General features: G+C 39.1%; 1 protein-coding gene across 3 annotated transcripts in view; it reads left to right on the top strand.

Annotated features, from left to right (window-relative positions):
• Window positions 1–13676, top strand: part of QTRT2 (queuine tRNA-ribosyltransferase accessory subunit 2) — a 39509-nt gene extending 25833 nt beyond the window's left edge. For 2 of the 3 annotated variants that reach the window (XM_043874048.1, XM_043874049.1), the window contains 2 exons: window positions 3159–3241; window positions 12229–13676. In XM_043874048.1, the coding sequence (XP_043729983.1) occupies window positions 3159–3241; window positions 12229–12263 (118 nt within the window). In that variant the 3' untranslated portion in view covers window positions 12264–13676. The remainder of the gene's footprint in view (window positions 1–3158; window positions 3242–12228) is intronic. The other variant, XM_043874051.1, reaches the window with a different exon arrangement.
• Window positions 13677–19959: the final 6283 nt, after the last annotated feature.

Raw genomic sequence — 19959 nt, 5'->3', positions numbered from 1 at the left:
ATCCGTATGCAGGTCAGGAAGCAACAGTTAGAACTGGACATGGAACAACAAACTGGTTCCAAATAGGAAGAGTAGTAGGTCAAGACTGTATATTGTCACCGTGCTTATTTAACTTATATGCAGAGTACATCATGAGAAATGCTGGGCTGGAAGAAGCACAAGCTGGAATCACGATTGCTGGGAGAAATATCAATAACCTCAGATACACAGATGACACCACCCTTATGGCAGAAAGTGAAGAAGAACTAAAGAGCCTCTTGATGAAAGTGAAAGAGGAGAGTGAAAAAGTTGGTTTAAAGCTCTACATTCAGAAAACAAAGATCATGGCATCCGGTCCCATCACTTTATGGCAAATAGATGGAAAAACAGTGGAAACAGTGGCTGACTTTATTTTGGGGGGCTCCAAAATCACTGCAGATGGTGACTGCAGCCATGAAATTAAAAGACGCTTACTCCTTGGAAGAAAAGTTATGAACAACCTAGACAGCATATTAAAAAGCAGAGACATTACTTTGCCAACAGAGGTCCGTCTAGTCAAAGCTATGGTTTTTCCAGTAGTCATGTATGGATGTGAGAGTTGGACTATAATTAAAGCTGAGCACCGAAGAATTGATGCTTTTGAACTGTGGTGGTGGAGAAGACTCTTGAGAGACCTTTGAACTGCAAGGAGATCCAACCAGTCCATCCTAAAGGAAACCAGTCCTGAATATTCATTGGAAGGACTGATATTGAAGCTGAAACTCCAATACTTTGGCCACCTGATGCGAAGAGCTGACTTCTTTGAAAAGACCCTGATTCTGGGAAAGATTGAAGGCAGGAAGAGAAGGGGATGACAGAGGATGAGATGGTTGGATGGCATCACCAACTGAATGGACATGTTTGAGTAAACTCTGGGAGTTGGTGATGGACAGGGAAGCCTGGCGAGCTGCAGTCCACAGGATCTCAAACAGTCGGACACGACTGAGCAATTCGAACTGAACTGAACTGAACTTGTTGTATAATCATCACTTCCGGTCTTAAAAAACTGTTTTATGTGACTAAGGAATGTAGAGAAAAAAAAAAGAAGTTTGTCCTTTCCTCCTCCTTGAGAATTCCAGACCCCTATCTCCTTCTCAAGAACCTCTGACCCCTCTCTTCTCAGGGACCCTTGGACTTCTTATCAACCTGCCTAGGAATTCACTCTCTCAGAAAGTCAGTCATTCAGTTGCGTTCAACTCTTTGCAACCCCGTGAACTGTAGCCCGCCAGGCTCCTCTGTCCATGGAATTCTCGAGGCAACAATACTGGAGTAGGTAGGGTAGTTATTCCCTTCTCCAGGGGATCTTCGTAACCCAGGGATCGAACCTGAGTCCCCACATTTCAAGCAGATTCTTTACCATCTGAGCCACCAGGGAGAGGGTCTGAGTCTGTGATCAGTTAAAGTGGACTCTTGAGAAATCAATAAGAGTCTGAGGTTTCCTATATGCTTTGGGGGGAGGATATTTTATTATTCTCTGGGGATAAAGGGAAGAGATTCTTTTAACACATTTTTCAAACTAAATATTTGTGTAATTAAAGAATTTTAATAAAATTTCAAACAAAGGCCATCAAAAGGTCAAGATTAGCGTGTGTAAGCAACCATCTTCTCCAGGATGTTTTTTTCTATTGAGGCAGCTTGGAGCTCACTGAGAAACCACAGAGTTAAATGATTATCCTGTGCCTTCCTGATTAGGAACAGGCTGCTCTCTGCAGTTTGATTAGTCTCGCTCATAGCGACAGGATTACAGCTTATTAAAACTGACAGTGCTGTGTAGGGCAGGGAGCCAAGAAGGTCAAACTTACATGCTGAGCCAGCCACCAGCAAGGCTCTGCCTTTACCTGAAGGTTTGGGGTAATCGGCATTCATTGTAATATGCTTTTTCTCATTTATTTTTTCTCACCCTCTAGAACTCTTGCTTGTTTTATACCTTTTCTTTCCCTTCTTCCTCATGGGAATCCCTGACTTATGACCATATAACCAAATTAATAGTCGGGCAAATCAGAAAAGAAAGCCCAGTGTAATAGTGTGAAGTGAGGTAACTCTACATCCTCATTGCCCACAGCAGTCCTGGTTTAGGTCTGTGGTCCAGACATCATTACAAATAGCACCCCTTTTACTCTCAGAAGTGCCCAAGTTTGGCCAGGTTATGTGGTTACCCTAATGTGAGTGGTGGGGATGGTCAAACGAGAACAGATGCCCCATCCAAACAGGACAGCTGCTGTCTACCTCTTGCTAATTGCTGCCATGGATCCAGTGTTGTCACATCTTCAATCTTTCAGAGTAGCCAACAAATCTGGATTTTCAGATAAAAGCTTTTTTGCATTTTCATCATAATTTATTGTTATTATTTAATTACTGGAGTATAGTTGCTTTACAACATTGTGTTAGTTTCTGCTGTAAACAAAATGAATCAGCTATAAGTATACATATATCCCCTCCCTTGAGCCTCCCCCTCCACTGTATCCCTCTAGGTCATCACAGAACACTGAAACTCACAACTTTCAAATGCTGGATCAATTTTTTTTAAAGTATTCTTCTAGTCAGACAAAACTTAAGTGTGCCTGATTTGCAACCTTTTTGGTTTAGAATCTGGAGGGAAGACTGGCATCTTTAACATTTAAAAGTTTTTCAGTGATGCATCAAAATACAGAAAAAGCACCTAGAGTTTCTAGCTCCTGCAGCTGATTACAGATTTCCACATTAAGAGATCCCCAGTCCCTGGTGGCTCGGATAGTAAAGCATCTGCCTGCAATGCAGAAGACCAGGGCTCAATCCCTGGGTCAGGAAGATCCCCTGGAGAAGGGAATGGCAACCCACTCCAGTATTCTTGCCTAGAGAATTCCCTGGACAGAAGAGCCTGGCAGGCTACAGTCCATGGGGTCTCAGAGTCTGACACAACTGAGTGACTACACTTTCACTTTCATGTTAGGAACTGAATTGTTAGTTATGCTTAAAAAATTACTGGTTCACATATTAATCAAGGTGCATTTTAAGTTCAAACTTTGTTAGGTATTTGGTATTTGGAAATACCAAGGAAATAGCTGTTTGTTTTTAATGATGCATGAGTGGAAGCAATGCTAGTTGGCAGTATTTGATCGTAAGAATTCAATAAGGTAATTTTATTTTATTTTTTTTAACAGAAGAGATCCCCCATGTTGTCCCAGCACCCTGGCATTATCCCCACATAACTCCCAAAACAATTCCAAACCTGCCCAACGGGAAGGTATGATTGCCTTGTTCAACTTTTTGTTTTATGGTTGAGAACTGTCAGGCCTGGAGAAGAAAGACTTTCAGTCACTGTGTCTTCTTAAGGAATTTAAAGAGAAGCCTATCTCTTTCCAGTTACATTTTGACTCTCCTCCATCCTACCCTATTTTCTGCTGGGCTGTGCCCTTCCAGGTTCAGTAGTGGTTTCCCAGTACCCTTTTCCAAGGATCCTTTCTGGCTCACAAAACCAGATGGTACAAGGACGTAAGGGTTCCTATCACACCTTCTAGCATTTAACAGCACTAGTCTCGGCCAACACAGTGAGAGCTCAATTACTGTTTGTCTAGGGAATGCTTATTCTCTGTGCGGTTGAGGCATTATCTTCAGATTTTTGCCAGCTGAGCTGACACAGCAGTACACAGTGAGACCTAGGCTGAATGTCTTGTCAGCGGTGATTTTATCTCACTTTACATTAGGCAAGCTCCCAGTGACCTGACACATTTTTATTTTCTTTGACTCAGTTCTGCCTTCTGCCATTAGCATCTTCTAGCACTGGCCTCAAAGCAATTTCCCCTGCTCTGACAAGAGGAACTCAGAGTGAACTTTTCTTTTTTCCACTTTGAGTCCAAGCTGAAGTTGCCAAGAAGTTCAAACGGCCCGTGCTCCTGCTAGTATGATTCAGAGGGATTAGCGCATCTTCCTCTGCACGCTCTCCCTAATGCTTGCCTTTTTCCCTGAACTGCTGTCCCCTGCTGTCTGCTCCTTTGTCTGAGGAACGCATTTGCTCTTGTTATCGCTTTGTTCCCTGCGTCTTTCGGATGGCTTCAGAACAAAATCAAGATGTGGCTATTAATGGTCTTCTCTTTCTTAACAGCTCAGAGTCACTTCCTTTTATTTAGTCCATTTTCCCTTCCCTCCCAGACATCTTGGTTTCAAATCAAAGTTTCATAACCATTTAATAACTACTGCTTTATAGTTGGTGTTAGTAAGGGATGTGAGACAGGAGGTAAGAGACAAGAAACCAAAAGGTGAGGGGTTGCTGAGGGAACCACCAGTAACTGAGAAACAGGGCAAGCATCTTCAGGATGCTTCTTTCATGAAGAAATTAGGCAAGATTAGCCCTCAAGACTGAACATTACAAATCCAGTGGTCTGATGAAGTTTTACTCTAATTTTTATGGATGGAATGAGAAGATGGTCTCCCCTCAGAGGATCTGATTTCCTTCCAAACAGTTAAAGTAGTACTTAAAACCACCCCAGGGTGATTTATGTTGGTCACAAGTCCTTTCATAGAATTCAGTGACATAATAGATAATAAGAGTTTTTCAGATCACACCTCCAATTTTCCATTCCCAACTTATTTATTTTTATTTTTGTTTAACAAACTTATTTAACATTTTCATCACAATTGCGTTTATCAGTTCCCGTGATGTCAGCTGAAGAAAATACAAACTATGAAAATATATTCAGTCCCCCACATAGTAATTACACATCAAAAGAGAAGAGAATGACAAAGTACATTCATTTTTTTCTTTTTTTACCATGTATCTGACTATGGTTAGACTCCAATTCCATGTTGTTTGAGTAGAAAAGTCACTTCCAGTCATATTAAAAAAGTCACTTCAACTTCACTTTTCTGCTTGAACATTCAGCTATTACCAGAAATCTGACACATCAGAAACCAGATATATTATCTTTCTTCCTTCAGTCAAACTAAAGTCAAACTTCAACTTCCTTGCCTCTGTCAATGGCACTTGTCTTCTAGTCAATCCAGCTAGGAAACTTACTCCTTGGATGAATGATATAATTCATAAAAGGGATGGGGATAAGATATTTTATCCCCATAAATGTTAATCTTTTCTGAAACAGCCTTACAGGCATACTTAAAAATAATGTTTTACCAGCTATTTGGGCATCCCTTCTACAGTCAAATTGACGTATAAAATTAACCATCACAAGTCCCCGGTACGTGATGTAGGAGCTGCTTAAAAGTACTGAGGCTGTATGGAGGCAGAACAAGAGCTTTCTTTTCCCTTTTTGGTTCTAGAAATCTGCAGCTGCAATTTTAATGAGGAGAAGGCTGAGAAGTCACCCAGAGATGGTAATTTTGTTTTGGTCAAAGTCTCACACATTTACATATAAATGAAAAACAAAAGGACATTTAAATTCTAGAAAGGGATGAGAAGAGGAAATTAGCTTAGTTTTTCTCCTTGTCAAAAACAGGACTCTTTGGTGACACAGAAAATATAATCATTTATCAGCCCCTTTGTTTTATAAACAGAGGTGGAACCAAGGCCCAGATAGGATGTGACTAACCCAAGGTCTAACAAGAAGTGAGAGGAAAGGCTGGAACAAGAGTCTAGGTTTCCTTTCCCAGCCTTTCTCCTGGTCCCTAGTTCTTGTTCTGCCTCCATAAAACCTTGGTACTCTTAAGCAGCTCCTACATCACGTACTGGGAACTTGTGATGGTTAATTTTATATGTCAATTTGACTGTGGAAGGGATGCCCAAATAGCTGGTAAAACATTATTTCTGAGTATGTCTGTTAGGCTGTTTCAGAAAAGATTAACATTTGAATTCGTAGACTGAGTAAAGAAGATCTCGCTCATCAATTCGTGGGCACCATCCAATTTCTCAAAAGTCTGAGTAGAACAAAAAAGTGTAGGAAGGACGAATAAGTCTCTTACTTGAGCTGGGACATCTGTCTTCTGTTCTCCTGGATATTGATGCTCCTGATTCTTGGCCCTTTGGACTCAGATTGGAACTTACACCACTTGCTCCCATGGTTCTCAGGGTTTGGACTAGAATTGCACCCAAAGCTTCTCTGGGCCATCAGCTTGCAGACGGCAGATCAGATTGTGGGACTTCTTGGTCTACATAATCATGTGAGCCAATTCCTATAATAAATCTCTCCTATTTGTCTGTATCTATCTATCTATCTATCATCTCCTATTGTTTCTGTTTCTTGAGAGAACTCTGACAAGCATGATTTTACCATTCTGGTCATGGCTGTGAGCCTTCCTAGCTTCTGGAATAATAGTGATTCTTGAATGCAGAGATTTTTCTGTTTATAGATACTCTTTTTAAAGTCTGCATTGACTTTACTATAACTGTGGGCATCATAGGAGTTGGCAAAGATGTCTCAAGCGTAGTTCAGAAAGATCATATAGACCAAGTCATTCCAATATCTGCCATTTCTCTGTTCTATGCCCCTCACATAATTGTAAAGGGCTCCATGGTTTTTTTGAGCTGCTGGTTTGTGTCAGGAGAAAGGGAAGGCGTGAACAGTGGTGTTCATCTTCCAGGGCCTCATCAAGTAATCATATCTTTTTCTCACAGGTTCTTGATTATCTATGGAATTTGGTCCAGCTAATCAGCACATAAAAACAAATCTCATTGAGGGACTTCCCCATAATTTGTCACTGGGGATATTGTTCAGTCATAAATATATCCTCCCTAACCTGATTCATTCCAATATCTAGCATACAGTCAGTTAGTCAAGAAAAGCTTATTGATTTCCAACTAAGTGTCAATCACTCTGTACACTTGGAATTCAATGACAAACACCCCACAAAGAGCACCTACCTTCTTGGAATTTGCAGACCAGGAGTAAACTCAAAATTACATACATTCTATATAATTAGAAAACTTCACTTTGCTCAATAATCTAAGTCGTATCCTAACCACAACAGAAGACTGAAACTCCCCTAAGAAATGAGAGAATGTAAAAAATCACTAGATGACAATTCCTATGATAAAGAAAATGCAAATGTTAAAGAGTTTTTTGTTTTTGTTTTTAATATTTGTTATTGAAGAAATAGAACTGCAGGCCAGATTAGTGAGCTGAGTTTGTCTGGACTGACTGACATTAATTCAATTTGAGTGGTCTTCATTTTAAGGCTCCCAACAAATGTACAATCCCTCTAATAAAGTATAATTTTTTTCCATTTATATTTGAGAAAACAGGGCTAGAACAATCAAATAACTACTTACAATTATGTACTTTGATTCCAGGAACATCTGGTGCCATAGTCTAGGCTATAATTCCAACCTCACCCCCTTCTCATTCACAGGCACCTGAGGTCCAGGGTAGGGCTCTGAAATAAGTATATAGCATATATTCTCTTAACAACAAGTTTCTACAGAGATGTATCGCTGATTTTTTTTTTAACAGAATTTTGAAAGAAGTGATCTAATCTTGAAGATAATCATAGGAGTAGAGACTTTTTCTAATGATCCGGCAATTATTTGAAACCTTTATAGAGCAACATTTGGATATAGAGTTTGGGAAAGGAGTACAGACTGGAAAGCACACTCAGTTGAGTGTCCTTAATAACAGCAATATATATGTGCTTTACATTTTAGAAAATACCAACGGTCAATCTAATCCATGTCTCATGAGAAGGTCAAGCTGAATAATTCTGGTTATGATTTTTTTTTTTAAAGGGTATGGGTATATGGGTCAGAGTAACTGCAAAGTAATCTACTGGTTTTCTTGTGTGACTTTTGAAGTCAGTAACAAGATCCTAGCTAGAAAGCCACGTTTGGAGTGTTCATCTAGAAAATAAAAAGTTAAGGAAGTTGCCACTTCATGCTGTTAACCTGTTTGGATGCCCAGTAATGTTTGTCGATGGATGATCTATTCATTCACCATGTACTGCCTGCTGATATGTCCCACATTTGCCGGATAGTGGGGATTGAAACATGAAAATGTCAGAGGTTTTGCTTTTGAAATCACAGCTTAGTGGAGAGAATAAACACATTTATAACCGTGCAAAATAGCACAGTAACCACACTGGTGTGTGATATACAAAGTGACATGGTAGAGAAGTTTTTCTCTTCATATTTTTTGAACAACAAAAAAGAACATGCAGTTGGATGAATGTGAATCTACTTATGGGGACAACAGGGAAAATAGTTAACTTAGTAATTTAAAAAAGGATGTATAGAGTTTTACCAAGGGAAGACAGTTACAGGCCACTAACAAAGTAGTCCAGGAATTCCTCCCAGACTTGCCTGTGTTCCTTCCATGATGCCATATTGCCTCTGATTACTCTCCATTATCCATCCCTCACTCACTCAACAACAGTTTGCTGACTGACTAGGCAGCCTATGCAGGGGATACAAAGAGGAGTGCTGCCTCCTCTGATAAAATGGAACCCGGAATCCTCAAAGTTTAGTGCTGGAAGGAGGATGGTATTCCACCAGGAGGTGGTTAACTGACTCCAGCGGCTCCATGTTCTCCCTCTGCGATTTGACTTCTCTTTGGATGTTTCATATTCGAGTTAGCCCCGTTTCCACCAACTGAACATCTCCTGGAGCAATACTGGCTCAAGCTGGATTTGAAACATTACTTTTCTTCCCTCACAGCAGTTGAAATTTCTTCATTTTTTTCACAGAGTTGATCTAAATCTTCAGATCCACAATCTTTTTTTTTTTTAATTTTAGCATTTGGGGTAATGTAGGGAAGCAGAGGGAACATGGAAACATTGCCCAAGATTGGATATCTGCTTCAAAGTCAGGGGAGAAATTCTGGCCACTGTTATAACCTCTCCTGGAGTCAAAAGTGAATGACGTAATAGATTAATCCTAATTTACAGTGTTCAATAAACAAGACACCGCTGTTCTTCGACAGAAGCTCGGAACAACAAGCTGGTACCATGTTCTTAGTGTCAGCCATCAGCTCAGGGCCAATCTTGCTTTTTCTATATTCTTATCTACTCCTCTCAGTGCTATCTGGATTATTTTGAAGCAAATTACAGACAATTTATGGTATTAATATTATTTGTAAACATTTCAACATACATCTTTAAAAAAATAAGGGCTCTTTAAAAATTAATAATAATTCCAAAAAATAACCAAGAAACTCTAAAATACATGTGTGAAGTAGCCAACCACTTCAGATTTTCTTTCATTAGACACTATGCCATTTTATCCTATTATTGATTAAAGATTAAGCTAGTGATTTTTACTGAAAAATCTTTGTAAGTGGCTCAATAAAAATTTTACTGTAGTCAATAAACAAATAAATAAGTAAACACAGTACTTTTAGTCCACTTAAAATGAATAACACCTTACTATAACCAAATGCCTAGACAGTATTCATATTTACTCTATCATCTCATAATTTTTTAGAGTTGGTTTATTTGAATCAATATCTGTGTAGCAATGAAGTGCTTGAAATGTGGCTAGTCTGAATTGTGATATGCTTAAAGTGTAAAATATGCAAGAGATTTCAAAAGTTTAGCACATAAAAAAGATGCAAATAATTATTTTTACATTGTTAACATCTTAATGGTAAATAATATTTTAATCCATTGGGATAAATAAAATATATTATTAAAATTAATTTTATTTATTTACTTTATTTTTTAATATGGCTAGTAGAAAATTTCTAAGTACATATGTGATTTACATTATACTTCTGTTGAGCAGTGCTGATCTAGAGGTGAGATCAGGTTCAGATTTGATTTTTCTGGCAAGACTATTTTGAGGATGGTGGTGTGTTCTTCCATGAGGAGGCACATAATGGTTCATTCACTTCTTGTGCTGTTAAGATTGATCAGTGGTCCTGATACTGCAGACTTATCCATCAGCTTTTCTTCTAATGGTCATGACAGTCACTAACGATCACTTCCCAGATCTGCTATTTCATTAGGGGCTGCTGTGGACTGAATTTTGTGCCTCTCACCCCAATTCATGTTGGTATACAAAAACTTGGTATATATTCTCCCAAAATAAAAACACTATTTCAAAAGATATATGCACCCCAATATTCATTGCAGCACTATTTATAATATTGACACATACACACTACTATATGTAAAACAGACAACTAATAAAGACCTACTGACTAGCACAGGGAACTCTACTCAACATTCTGTAATGGCCTATATGGGAAAAAAATCTAAAAAAGAGTGGATATATGTATATGTATAATTGATTCACTTTCCTGTACACCTGAAACTGACACAACATTGTAAATCAATTATACTCCAATAAAAGCTTTAAAAAAATCAGATACTCATTAGGATATAATTATATAATTTGATAATATCTACTAAAGTAGAAGATGTGCAAATCTTTCTACTAATAATTTCTCTTTTAGGTTTATATCCTAGAAGAAATTCAGCACATATGCTCAAGGATATATGTACAAAAATATTCATTATAGCTTTTAAAAACAATAAAGGTTTGAGAACAGATTAAATGACTATCAACAGGAGAATGGTATGTTTATATAGCATTAAAATGAATGATGAACTAAACCTACATGTATCAACTTATATGAAGAAAGATTTTCAGAGAATAGTACTTATACTATTGGTACTATAATTGTACTTACACTTTGAAAACATAAAATGCAATATGGATATATGTGTACATAGCAAGGCATAAAACATGGTGAAAATGATAAATATTTAATGCCAATATTGATTCCTTCTGGGTATGTAAGGAGGAAAATGCAATAAGGATGATTACTTTAAGTGTATTTGTAATGTATTCTTTCTTTTAAAAGATTTGAAATGAATATAAAATGCTAACATCTGATATAGCTATTATGTGCAATTGATGTTCAGTAGCTTAGTCGTGTCTGACTCTTTGTGACTCCATCGACTGCAACACACCAAGCTTCCCTGTCCTTTACCATCTCCTGGAGCTTCCTCAAACTCATGTCCATTGAGTCAGTGATGCCATCCAACAATCTTGTTCTCTGTCGTCCCTTTCTCCTGCCTTCAATCTTTCCCAACTCAGGGTCTTTTCTAATGAGTTAGCTCTTCCCATCAGGTAGCCAAAGTATTGGCTTCAGTGTCAGCATCAGTCCTTCCAATGAACATTCAGGACTGATTTCCTTTAGAATTGACTGGTTTGATCTCCTTGCAGTCCAAGGGACTCTCAAGAGTCTTCTCCAACACTGCAGTTCAAAAGCATCCGTTCTTTGGTGCTCATCCTTCTTTATGGTTCAACTCTCACATCCATACATGACTACTGGAAAAACCATAACTTTGACTAGACAGACCTTTGTTGGCAAATAATGTCTCTACTTTTTAATATGCTGTCTAAATTTGAGGACAAGCATCTTCTGAGGAGCAAGCATCTTTTACTTTCACGGCTGCAACCATCATCTGCAGTAATTTTGGAGCCAAAGAAAATAAAGTCTGTCACCGTTTCCATTGTTTCTTCATCTATTTGCCATGAAGTGATGGGACCGGATGCCATGATCTTAGTTTTCTGAATGTTGAGTTTTAAGCCAACTTTTTCACTCTCCTCTTTCACTTTCATCAAGAGGCTCTTTAGTTCCTCTTTGCTTTCTGCCATAAGGGTAGTGTCATCTGCATATCTGGGGTTATTGATATTTCTCTTAGCAATCTTGATTCCAGCTTGTGCTTCATCCAGCCTGGCATTTTGTGTGATGTATTCTGCATGTAACTTAAATAAGCAGGGTGACAATATACGGCCTTGACATACTCCTTTCCCAATTTGGAACCAGTTCATTGTTCCATGTCTCGTTCTAACTGTTAGTTCTTGACCTGCATACAGATTTCTCAGGAGGCAGGTAAAGTGGGCTGGTATTCCCATCTCTTGAAGAATTTTCCACAGTTTGTAGTGATCCACACAGTCAAAGGCTTTAGCATAGTGAATGAATCAGAAGTAGAGGTTGTTCTGGAATTCTCTTGCTTTTTCAACGATCCAACAGATGTTGGCAATTTGATCTCTGGTTCCTCTGCCTTTTCTAAATCCAGCTTGAACATCTGGAAGTTCTCAGTTCACGTACTGTTGAAGCCTAGTTTGGAGAATTTTGAGCATTACTTTGCTAGTATGTGACATGACTGCAATTGTGTGGTAGTGAACATTCTTTGGCATTGCCCTTCTTTGGTACAATATTATTCTCTAAAGTTTTTTGAGTGTTTGATACATCTTATAATATTTTCAAAAATGAAATACATCATCCAAGAAGACAGCATTTAAAAATTTTTTATTTTATGTATTTATTTTTTTGGCAGGCTCCACACAACATTGTAGGATCTTAATTCCCTGATCAAGGATAGAACCCACACCCCCTGTGTTGGAAGCACAGAGTCTTAACCACTGACCACCCGGTAAGTCCTAGAAGACAACATTTTAAATCTCATGAACCACTCCCAGGGTTGCTGAGTTTAATGTTTCTACCAAATGATGTTCCAAATCCCCTGTCTGAGCTCCCTTGTCTCTTCTTTAGGAAGTTAGTTTGAAGTCATGTTTGCATAACCACCAGGGCAACACAAGAACCAGCAATTTGTTCTCTATGTTATTTTCCCCCCTGACAGGGATTAAAACCCATGTTCTATTTCTACCCTCATGATTCTGCTCAGGATTGATGTAATTAAATGAACAAAACTTTGAGGTTTCTCTTATAGTTCTTCAGAGTGAAACCTTATAAAAGTTTGAAGCTGATGGTGGTGGGCAAGCAGGAATGCAGGTGGATTGGCATTACCAGGCAAACTTTGTTTTCTTCATTGAAAGGAATTACTCCTCTTGGCTTTCTTAGCTTTTTTCTAACCTTTCACTGAATTCTCCATTTCTTACTAACATATCTCATAGCTTCTCTCTTTTCTAAACTTTATTTTCACTTGATAAAGCTATTTTCCTACTTCCTTTCAATTTCTACTCCACATAGCACAACTTCCCTTAGCTTCCAGAATCTTTGCTCCTTCACTTTACCTCCTTTGCAAATCCTGAAAAAGCCTTGCCCTTATCTCCACTCCCCTCCCTCTATCTAAAAGTCTTCTGGACAGTTTTGTCCTTATAATATTTTTAGAAGTGAAATAAATCATCTCAGAGGCAGTAACATTGTTATCTCATGAAGTCTTCAGCCTTTAATCTTCATAGTGTAGGGAGGACAGGGTGATTCTGTTTTTTTTTCTTTTGAGACATTAGTAGTTTAATGGATCAGAACTTACATATCTGAAGCAAGGTCCTGGAGTCCATTGTGTGCGGCGGACAGTGGGCAGGACATGGCAGCAGGAGGGGAGCAGGAATTACCAGTTGACATCAGGTGGGTTCATTAATTAGCAGGAGATCAGTAGAGGGGCCTGTCCCTTTGATAAGAACAATCACTAGCTGGGGCCTGGGGCAGGTATGTGGGATGGAAGGTCAGTCATGTGCGTGAGATACAGGTGAGGCAGGCATTGGTTGGGCAGGGGATGTACACAGTGCAAGAGAACAGCCGTCTTGAGGGGCCTGATCATCCACTCCACCTCTCCATACCCTGAACAATCCTTACAGTCTTTGGTCTGCCCCTCTCACATGATATACCTCGGGTCAGTTATGTAGAGGGGCACTGGAACCAGATACCACAAATACAATACAGACAGGCCACCCCTGCTTTTCACAAACCCAGAGCCACCCCTGTGGGAAGGAGCAGGGACAGGGCAATTCTTGATTAAAAAAACTCAGTTCTTAGACTTGTGGTTGCCAGGTGGGGCTGGGGGTTGGGGAGGGATGGATTGGGAGTTTGGGCTTAGCAGGTGCAAACTACTATACATAGGAGGGATAAACAACAAGGCCCTACTATATAACGCAGGGAAGTGAAATTGAAAGTCGCTCAGTCGTGTCTGACTCTTTGTAGTCCATGGAGTTTTCCAGGCCAGAATACTGGAGTGGGTAGCCTTTCCGTTCTCTAAGGGATCTTCCCAACCCAGTGATCGAACCCAGGTCTCCTGCATTGCAGGTGGATTCTTTACCACCTGAGTCACAAGGGAAGCCCAAGAATACTGGAGTGGGTAGCCTATCCCTTCTCCAGCAGATCTTCCCAACCCAAGAATTTGAACCCGGGTCTCCTACATTGCAGGCGGATTCTTTACCACCTGAGTCACAAGGGAAGCCCAAGAATACTGGAGTGGGTAGCCTATCCCTTCTCCAGCAGATCTTCCCAACCCAAGAATTTGAACCGGGGTCTCCTGCATTGCAGGCGGATTCTTTACCAACTGAGCTATGAGGGAAGCCCATAATGCAGAGAACTATATTCAATATCCTATAATAAATAATAACAGAAAAGAATATGAAAAAGAATGTATTATATTTGTAACTGAATCATTTTGCAGTACAGCAGAAATTAACACAACATTGTAAATCAAGTATACTTTAATAAAATAAATTTTTAAAAAATCTCAGTTCTCAGAGTTCATTGCTCAAAACCCTCCCTAAAGATCATTTATTTCTACCCAGTTCCATGCTCAACACTCCCATCCCTGATATTTTCAGGCAACAAATCTATATTAAGCACAAGCAGTAGATATTCTTATATAGCTAGATCATGCTTTCCAGTTTATATTTTCTTACAGATGATTTTTTCCCCAACAACACTGTAAAGTAGACAGGACAGAGATCATTGCCCTCATTTTACCCCTGAGGAGGCTGAGGCAGAGACTGACTCCTCAGAGTTTTTCAGTTGAAGAAGGTGGACTTTAATTGAAGTTGATAGATAGAGAACAGTCAGGAAATGGAAATCCCCAGCTGTCAGGGGTTACAGACCAACAGCCAGTTCTCCATACAAGTGCTTTCTTCACTTGGCTCTGCTTGTGAGCTCTTTTAGAGGCAGGTGTTAGCTGAGTCGGCCTGGTACAACAAAGGCTCACTCCAATACTTGAACCGAAAGTATTTCAGTTTGACAAAAGCAGCATCAGGGAGAGAAGCCTCAGGGCCTTGCACAGATCCTGGAAGGAGGAAGGAAAACAACCCAGAGGGAAGTAGGACAGGAGGGAAGTGGGAGGGGGAAGGAGAGTAAGCAACGGAGAAGAAACAAGGTGTGAAATCATTTGCCCTGAATTTGTCTTCATGAAAATTTGATATATGAAAATTCCTACTTGAAAATGAGATAAATAAAGAGGTAATTATTTGCATTACAAATTAATTCTTCACTTCAAAAGAGTATTTACCACAGGTGCGATTCTGTGATGTGAGCCTTTACAAAAGGAATATGACTTGGGGGAGGTGGGAGATTTAAATAATAAAATCCTGATTATAATATAATAGGAAATAATCCAGGGATAAAGGGGAGACATCTGAAGAAAGAGGTGGTTGTGCAGGGAGCTCTCTGCAGAGCTCAGGCTTTTAAAAGGACATGAACAAAAGACAGGGAAAGGGGATTATAGATGAGCTTGAACACAAAAGATTGTCGTGAACCTTCAAAAACAGAATAAAGGAAGCTGAAGTTGGGAATAAACCTCCCCTTACAAAAAGTGCTAACAGCTGCTCTAAGAACCCTAAAAGCTTTGTCAGAGTGAGGGGAAGCCCAAACATCGAGCAGCTTGCTCTTTCAGTAAGTGAGGTGGTATAACGTTAACCCAAGTTAAGTAGTTTTTACTTTTTTCTGTTGTTTACTTTGCTTCTGTTTTCACCAATGTGCAAAAAGATGGGGAAAATTATATTTCTTTTAATGTGGAAGGAAAATATTGATATTATTGCACTTGGGAAAGTAATGAAGATTCCAAGTTTGGGCATCATGGACAGGAGAAGACTCGAGAGCCCCGAGGCCAAATTTGAGAGAAAGATTGTGAGAAGATACAGGAGGAAGGTCAAGTAAGGAAATGGTGATCTGCCTCCTCTCTCTTCCCCACGGGCTCAGATCTTGGGTAGATTCCATTAAAGTTTGTTAATTGCTTAGTGTGAGTGGATTTCTTATGGAAATGGAGGATGGAACTCAGCTTGGTTCCCTCGGGGTCCTGGGGAAAATAAAAGTCGACTTTCAAATGCAGGAGCCAAAGAAAGGTGATACCAGGATATACCCTATTCAATTTTGAAAGGAAGATACAGGGAGGATTGAAGTCCTACATAAGTGAGAAATTAAGAAAACATGGACCCTCTCTAAGTGGATTTAAGTTTCTGGAGCTGGAGGAATTAAATGCCAAAAAACTGAAATAAGGTACAGTGCAGAGGGGTTCCCAGAGCCTGTATCAACAATCCACTGGGGGTGGAGAGGTGCCTGAAGGCTGAAGGTTCTGCACACAGAGGAACAGATTAGGTTCTACCAACTACGGAGCAGGGAACCCTGAAATCCATTCCACTGCAAATGGGCATACACACCGAGGAAACTAGATCTGAAAGAGACATGTGTACCCCAGTGTTCATCGCAGCACTGTTTATAATAGCCAGGACATGGAAGCAACCTAGATGCCCATCAGCAGACGAATGGATAAGGAAGCTGTGGTACATATACACTATGGAGTATTACCCAGCCATTAAAAAGAATTCATTTGAATCAGTTCTAATGAGATGGATGAAACTGGAGCCCATTATACAGAGTAAAGTAAGCCAGAAAGATAAAGACCAATACAGTATACTAATGCATATATATGGAATTTAAAAAGATGGTAACGATAACCCAATATGCAAAACAGAAAAAGAGACACAGATGTACAGAACAGACTTTTAGACTCTGTGGGAGAAGGCGAGGGTGGGATGTTCTGAGAGAACAGCATTGAAACAAGTATACTAGAAAGGGTGAAACAGATCACCAGCCCAGGTTGGATACATGAGACAAGTGCTCGGGGCTGGTGCACTGGGAAGACCCAGAGGGATGAGATGGAGAGGGAGGCGGGAGGGGGAATTGGGATGGGGAACACATGTAAATCCATGGCTGATTCATGTCAATGTATGGCAAAAACCACTACAATATTGTAAAGTAATTAGCCTCCAACTAATAAAAAAAAAAAAAAGACTAAACCGATCATGATATTCCACTTCCCTTGCCAGGATGGATTTTAGAATGCTACAGACTTAATCCAGGGAAGAGGGGAATTCTTTTTAAGAATAAAGCCTCAGGTAGTATGCCTGTGAAGTGAAATGCTTTGAGGTAAGAATATATGTCTCTCATGGGCAGTAGCGAATGACTTGTCCAGGTGATGTTTTACAACCTACAAAACAGAATGTCTTAGTTGATGTCAGTCAACTTCTATCAATGCTGGCACAAAAGGCACATTAATGCACTAGTAGGTAAGAAATGGAGTCACCATCCTTGTAAGGCTAACTGATCGTTATCACCAAAAGAAGATATCACCAAAAGATGTGCTTTATGTGACGGAGACAGATGCTGAAGCTGAAGCTCCAATATTTTGGCCACCTGAAAAAGACCCTGATGCTGGGAAAGATTGAGGGGAGGAGAAGAAGGAGGTGACAGAGGATAAGATGGTTGGATGGCATCACTGACTCAGTGGACACAAGTTTGAACAAGCTCTGGGAGATAGTGACAGACCGGGAAGCCTGGCGTGCTGCAGGCCATGGGGTTGCAAAGAGTCAGATATGACTTAGCGACTCAACAACAACATTATGGAGACCAAAAAAAAAAAAATACTCAGTTGTCCAGTTGTGTGAACAAGCACAACAATCATTCTATGAAATGCTAGCAAGGATGGAGATTACACATGGCCCAAAACATGGACTCCAGCTATCCAAATCTGACCTAATTATTGCCACTGTTGAAGACCCAGCCTACCAGCAAAAAATCCCAGCACTGAACTCGCAATATGGATCCAACTCTTGAAGAGACCCATCAGCTCCTTAATGGCAAGTTTATTACAATGGATCCTTCCAAATTGTGATTCCTCCTGATAGGAATTGACTGAACTAACACATGTCCCAGTGTGGATTTACCTTTCCTACTCATATAATCTCAACCCAACAGTGCTTATGAAGCATTTGATCCACTGGAAGAGAATCCTGCCAAACATTGTATCAGACCAAAGAAACTGCTTATCTGGATGAAGTGATGGCCATATGCACATGAACGTGTGATCCACTCTGTCACATATTACACTTCCCAAAAGCTACTAGTTTAATGCATGTGCAACAGCTTTTTGGATCCACAATAGAGGCATCAGCTTGGAGATGATACCTTCTCATAATGGGGCACCAGATTTCAGATAAAGTATATACTCTAAACAAAGATCAGTAGAATACACAGATCTGGGAAATAGGAAGTAGAAGTACAAGCACCCCTTCTTACCATTACTGTTTCTGAATCACTTGAGGAATTTTGTACTTCTTGTCCCTGCTATTCTGGACTCTGAACATTTACAGGTCCTTTTTAAAAAAATTATTTTATTGAGGTATACCTTACATGTGTATAATTCACATGCTTCAAGTGTATAATTCAACGATTGTTAGTAAGTTTACCAAGTTGTACAACTATCACCATAAATCAGTTTTAAAACATTTGTATGCTTCCATTAAGATTCTCATGTGCATTACATTCCCCTGCTCCAGGCAACTACTAATTTGCTCTCTTTCTCTATAAACTTGCCTCTTTGGACATTTCATATAAATAGAATCATAAAATATATAGTCTCTTGTGGATTGCTTCTTTCCCTTAGTAGAAGTTCCTGACATTTTTCGTGTCATAGCATGTACCACTAGTTGATTACTTTCCAAGGTTGAATAATATTTTGTTGTACAGATATACCACATTTTGTCTATACATTCAGTGATTGATGGACATTTGGGTTGTTTTTAACTTTTGACTATTATGAATAGTGCTGCAAAGAATATAATGTGCAAGTCTTTGTGCAGATATTTGTTTTGATTTCTCTTGGGTAGATGCCCAGGAGCAGAATCACTGAATGATATGGTAAATTTATATTTAACTTTTTAAATAAAAAAATTATTATTACTTTTGGGGTGCACCTAGGAAGCTTCCCAGGTGGTTTAATGGTAAAGAATCCTCCTGCTAATGAAGGAGATGATGAAGATGCGGGTTGGATCCCTGGGTCGGGAAGATCCCCTGGAGGAGGAGAACGGCAACCCACTCCCGTACTCTTGCCTGGAGAATTCCAAGGACAGACCATGGGGTCACAAAGAGTCAGACACAGCTGAGCAACTTTCACTTTCAACCTGTTTTCCAAAGTGACTGCACCATTTTACATTCCAATGAGCAATGTCGGAGGTTCCCTATTTCTCTACCTCCTCTCTAAATTTTGTTATTGTCTGTCTTTTAAAAAATTTTTAATCATTGTCTAATGATAATGATGAGCATCTTTTTTCATGTGTCTATAAGCAATTTCTCTTTTTTAGTAAAATATCCATTAAAATATTTTTGCTATTTTTGGATTGAGTTATTTTTCTTATTACTGAGTTACAATAGTTCTTTATGTATTCTGGATACAAATCCTTTATTAGATATGTGTTTTGCAAATATTTTGCAAGCTAGTCTGTTGTTTCTAAATGGTATCTTCAGAAGTGCAAAATTTTAAATTGTCATAAGGTCAGTTTATCACTTTTTTTCTTTTTTATGGTGCTTATAGTGTTTTAGCTAAGAAATCTTCGCCTATCCTAAGGTTCAAAGATTTCTACCTACGGTTTCTTTTAAAGTTTAAAAAATTTTTTCGTTTAGCTCTTGCATTTAATTTTATGATCCATATTGAATTAATTTGGGGAGATGGCATGAGGTATGGGCCTAAATTCATGTTTATACATATGAATATCCACCTGTCCTAACACCGTTTGTTTAAAAGATTCTCCTTTCCCCAACAGATTGCCTTTGTTGAAAATCAATTAACCATAAATGTAAGGATTTCTTTCTAGACTTTTTTGTTCAATTGATCTACATATCTATTATGTCAATATCGTATTATCTTGATAACTGTAGCTTCATAGTGAGTTTTGAAATTGGGAAGGAAACATTCTCCTATTTTATTCTTCTTTTCAAAAATTATTTTGCCTGTTCTGAATATTTTGCATTTCCATATAGATTTTAAAATCTG

This window comes from Cervus elaphus, chromosome 19, assembly GCF_910594005.1.
Source record: "Cervus elaphus chromosome 19, mCerEla1.1, whole genome shotgun sequence".
Classification (NCBI taxonomy): Eukaryota; Metazoa; Chordata; class Mammalia; order Artiodactyla; family Cervidae; genus Cervus; species Cervus elaphus.
The sequence above is the reverse complement of the archived record's forward strand: the minus strand, read 5'-3'. Positions and strand labels throughout refer to the sequence as shown.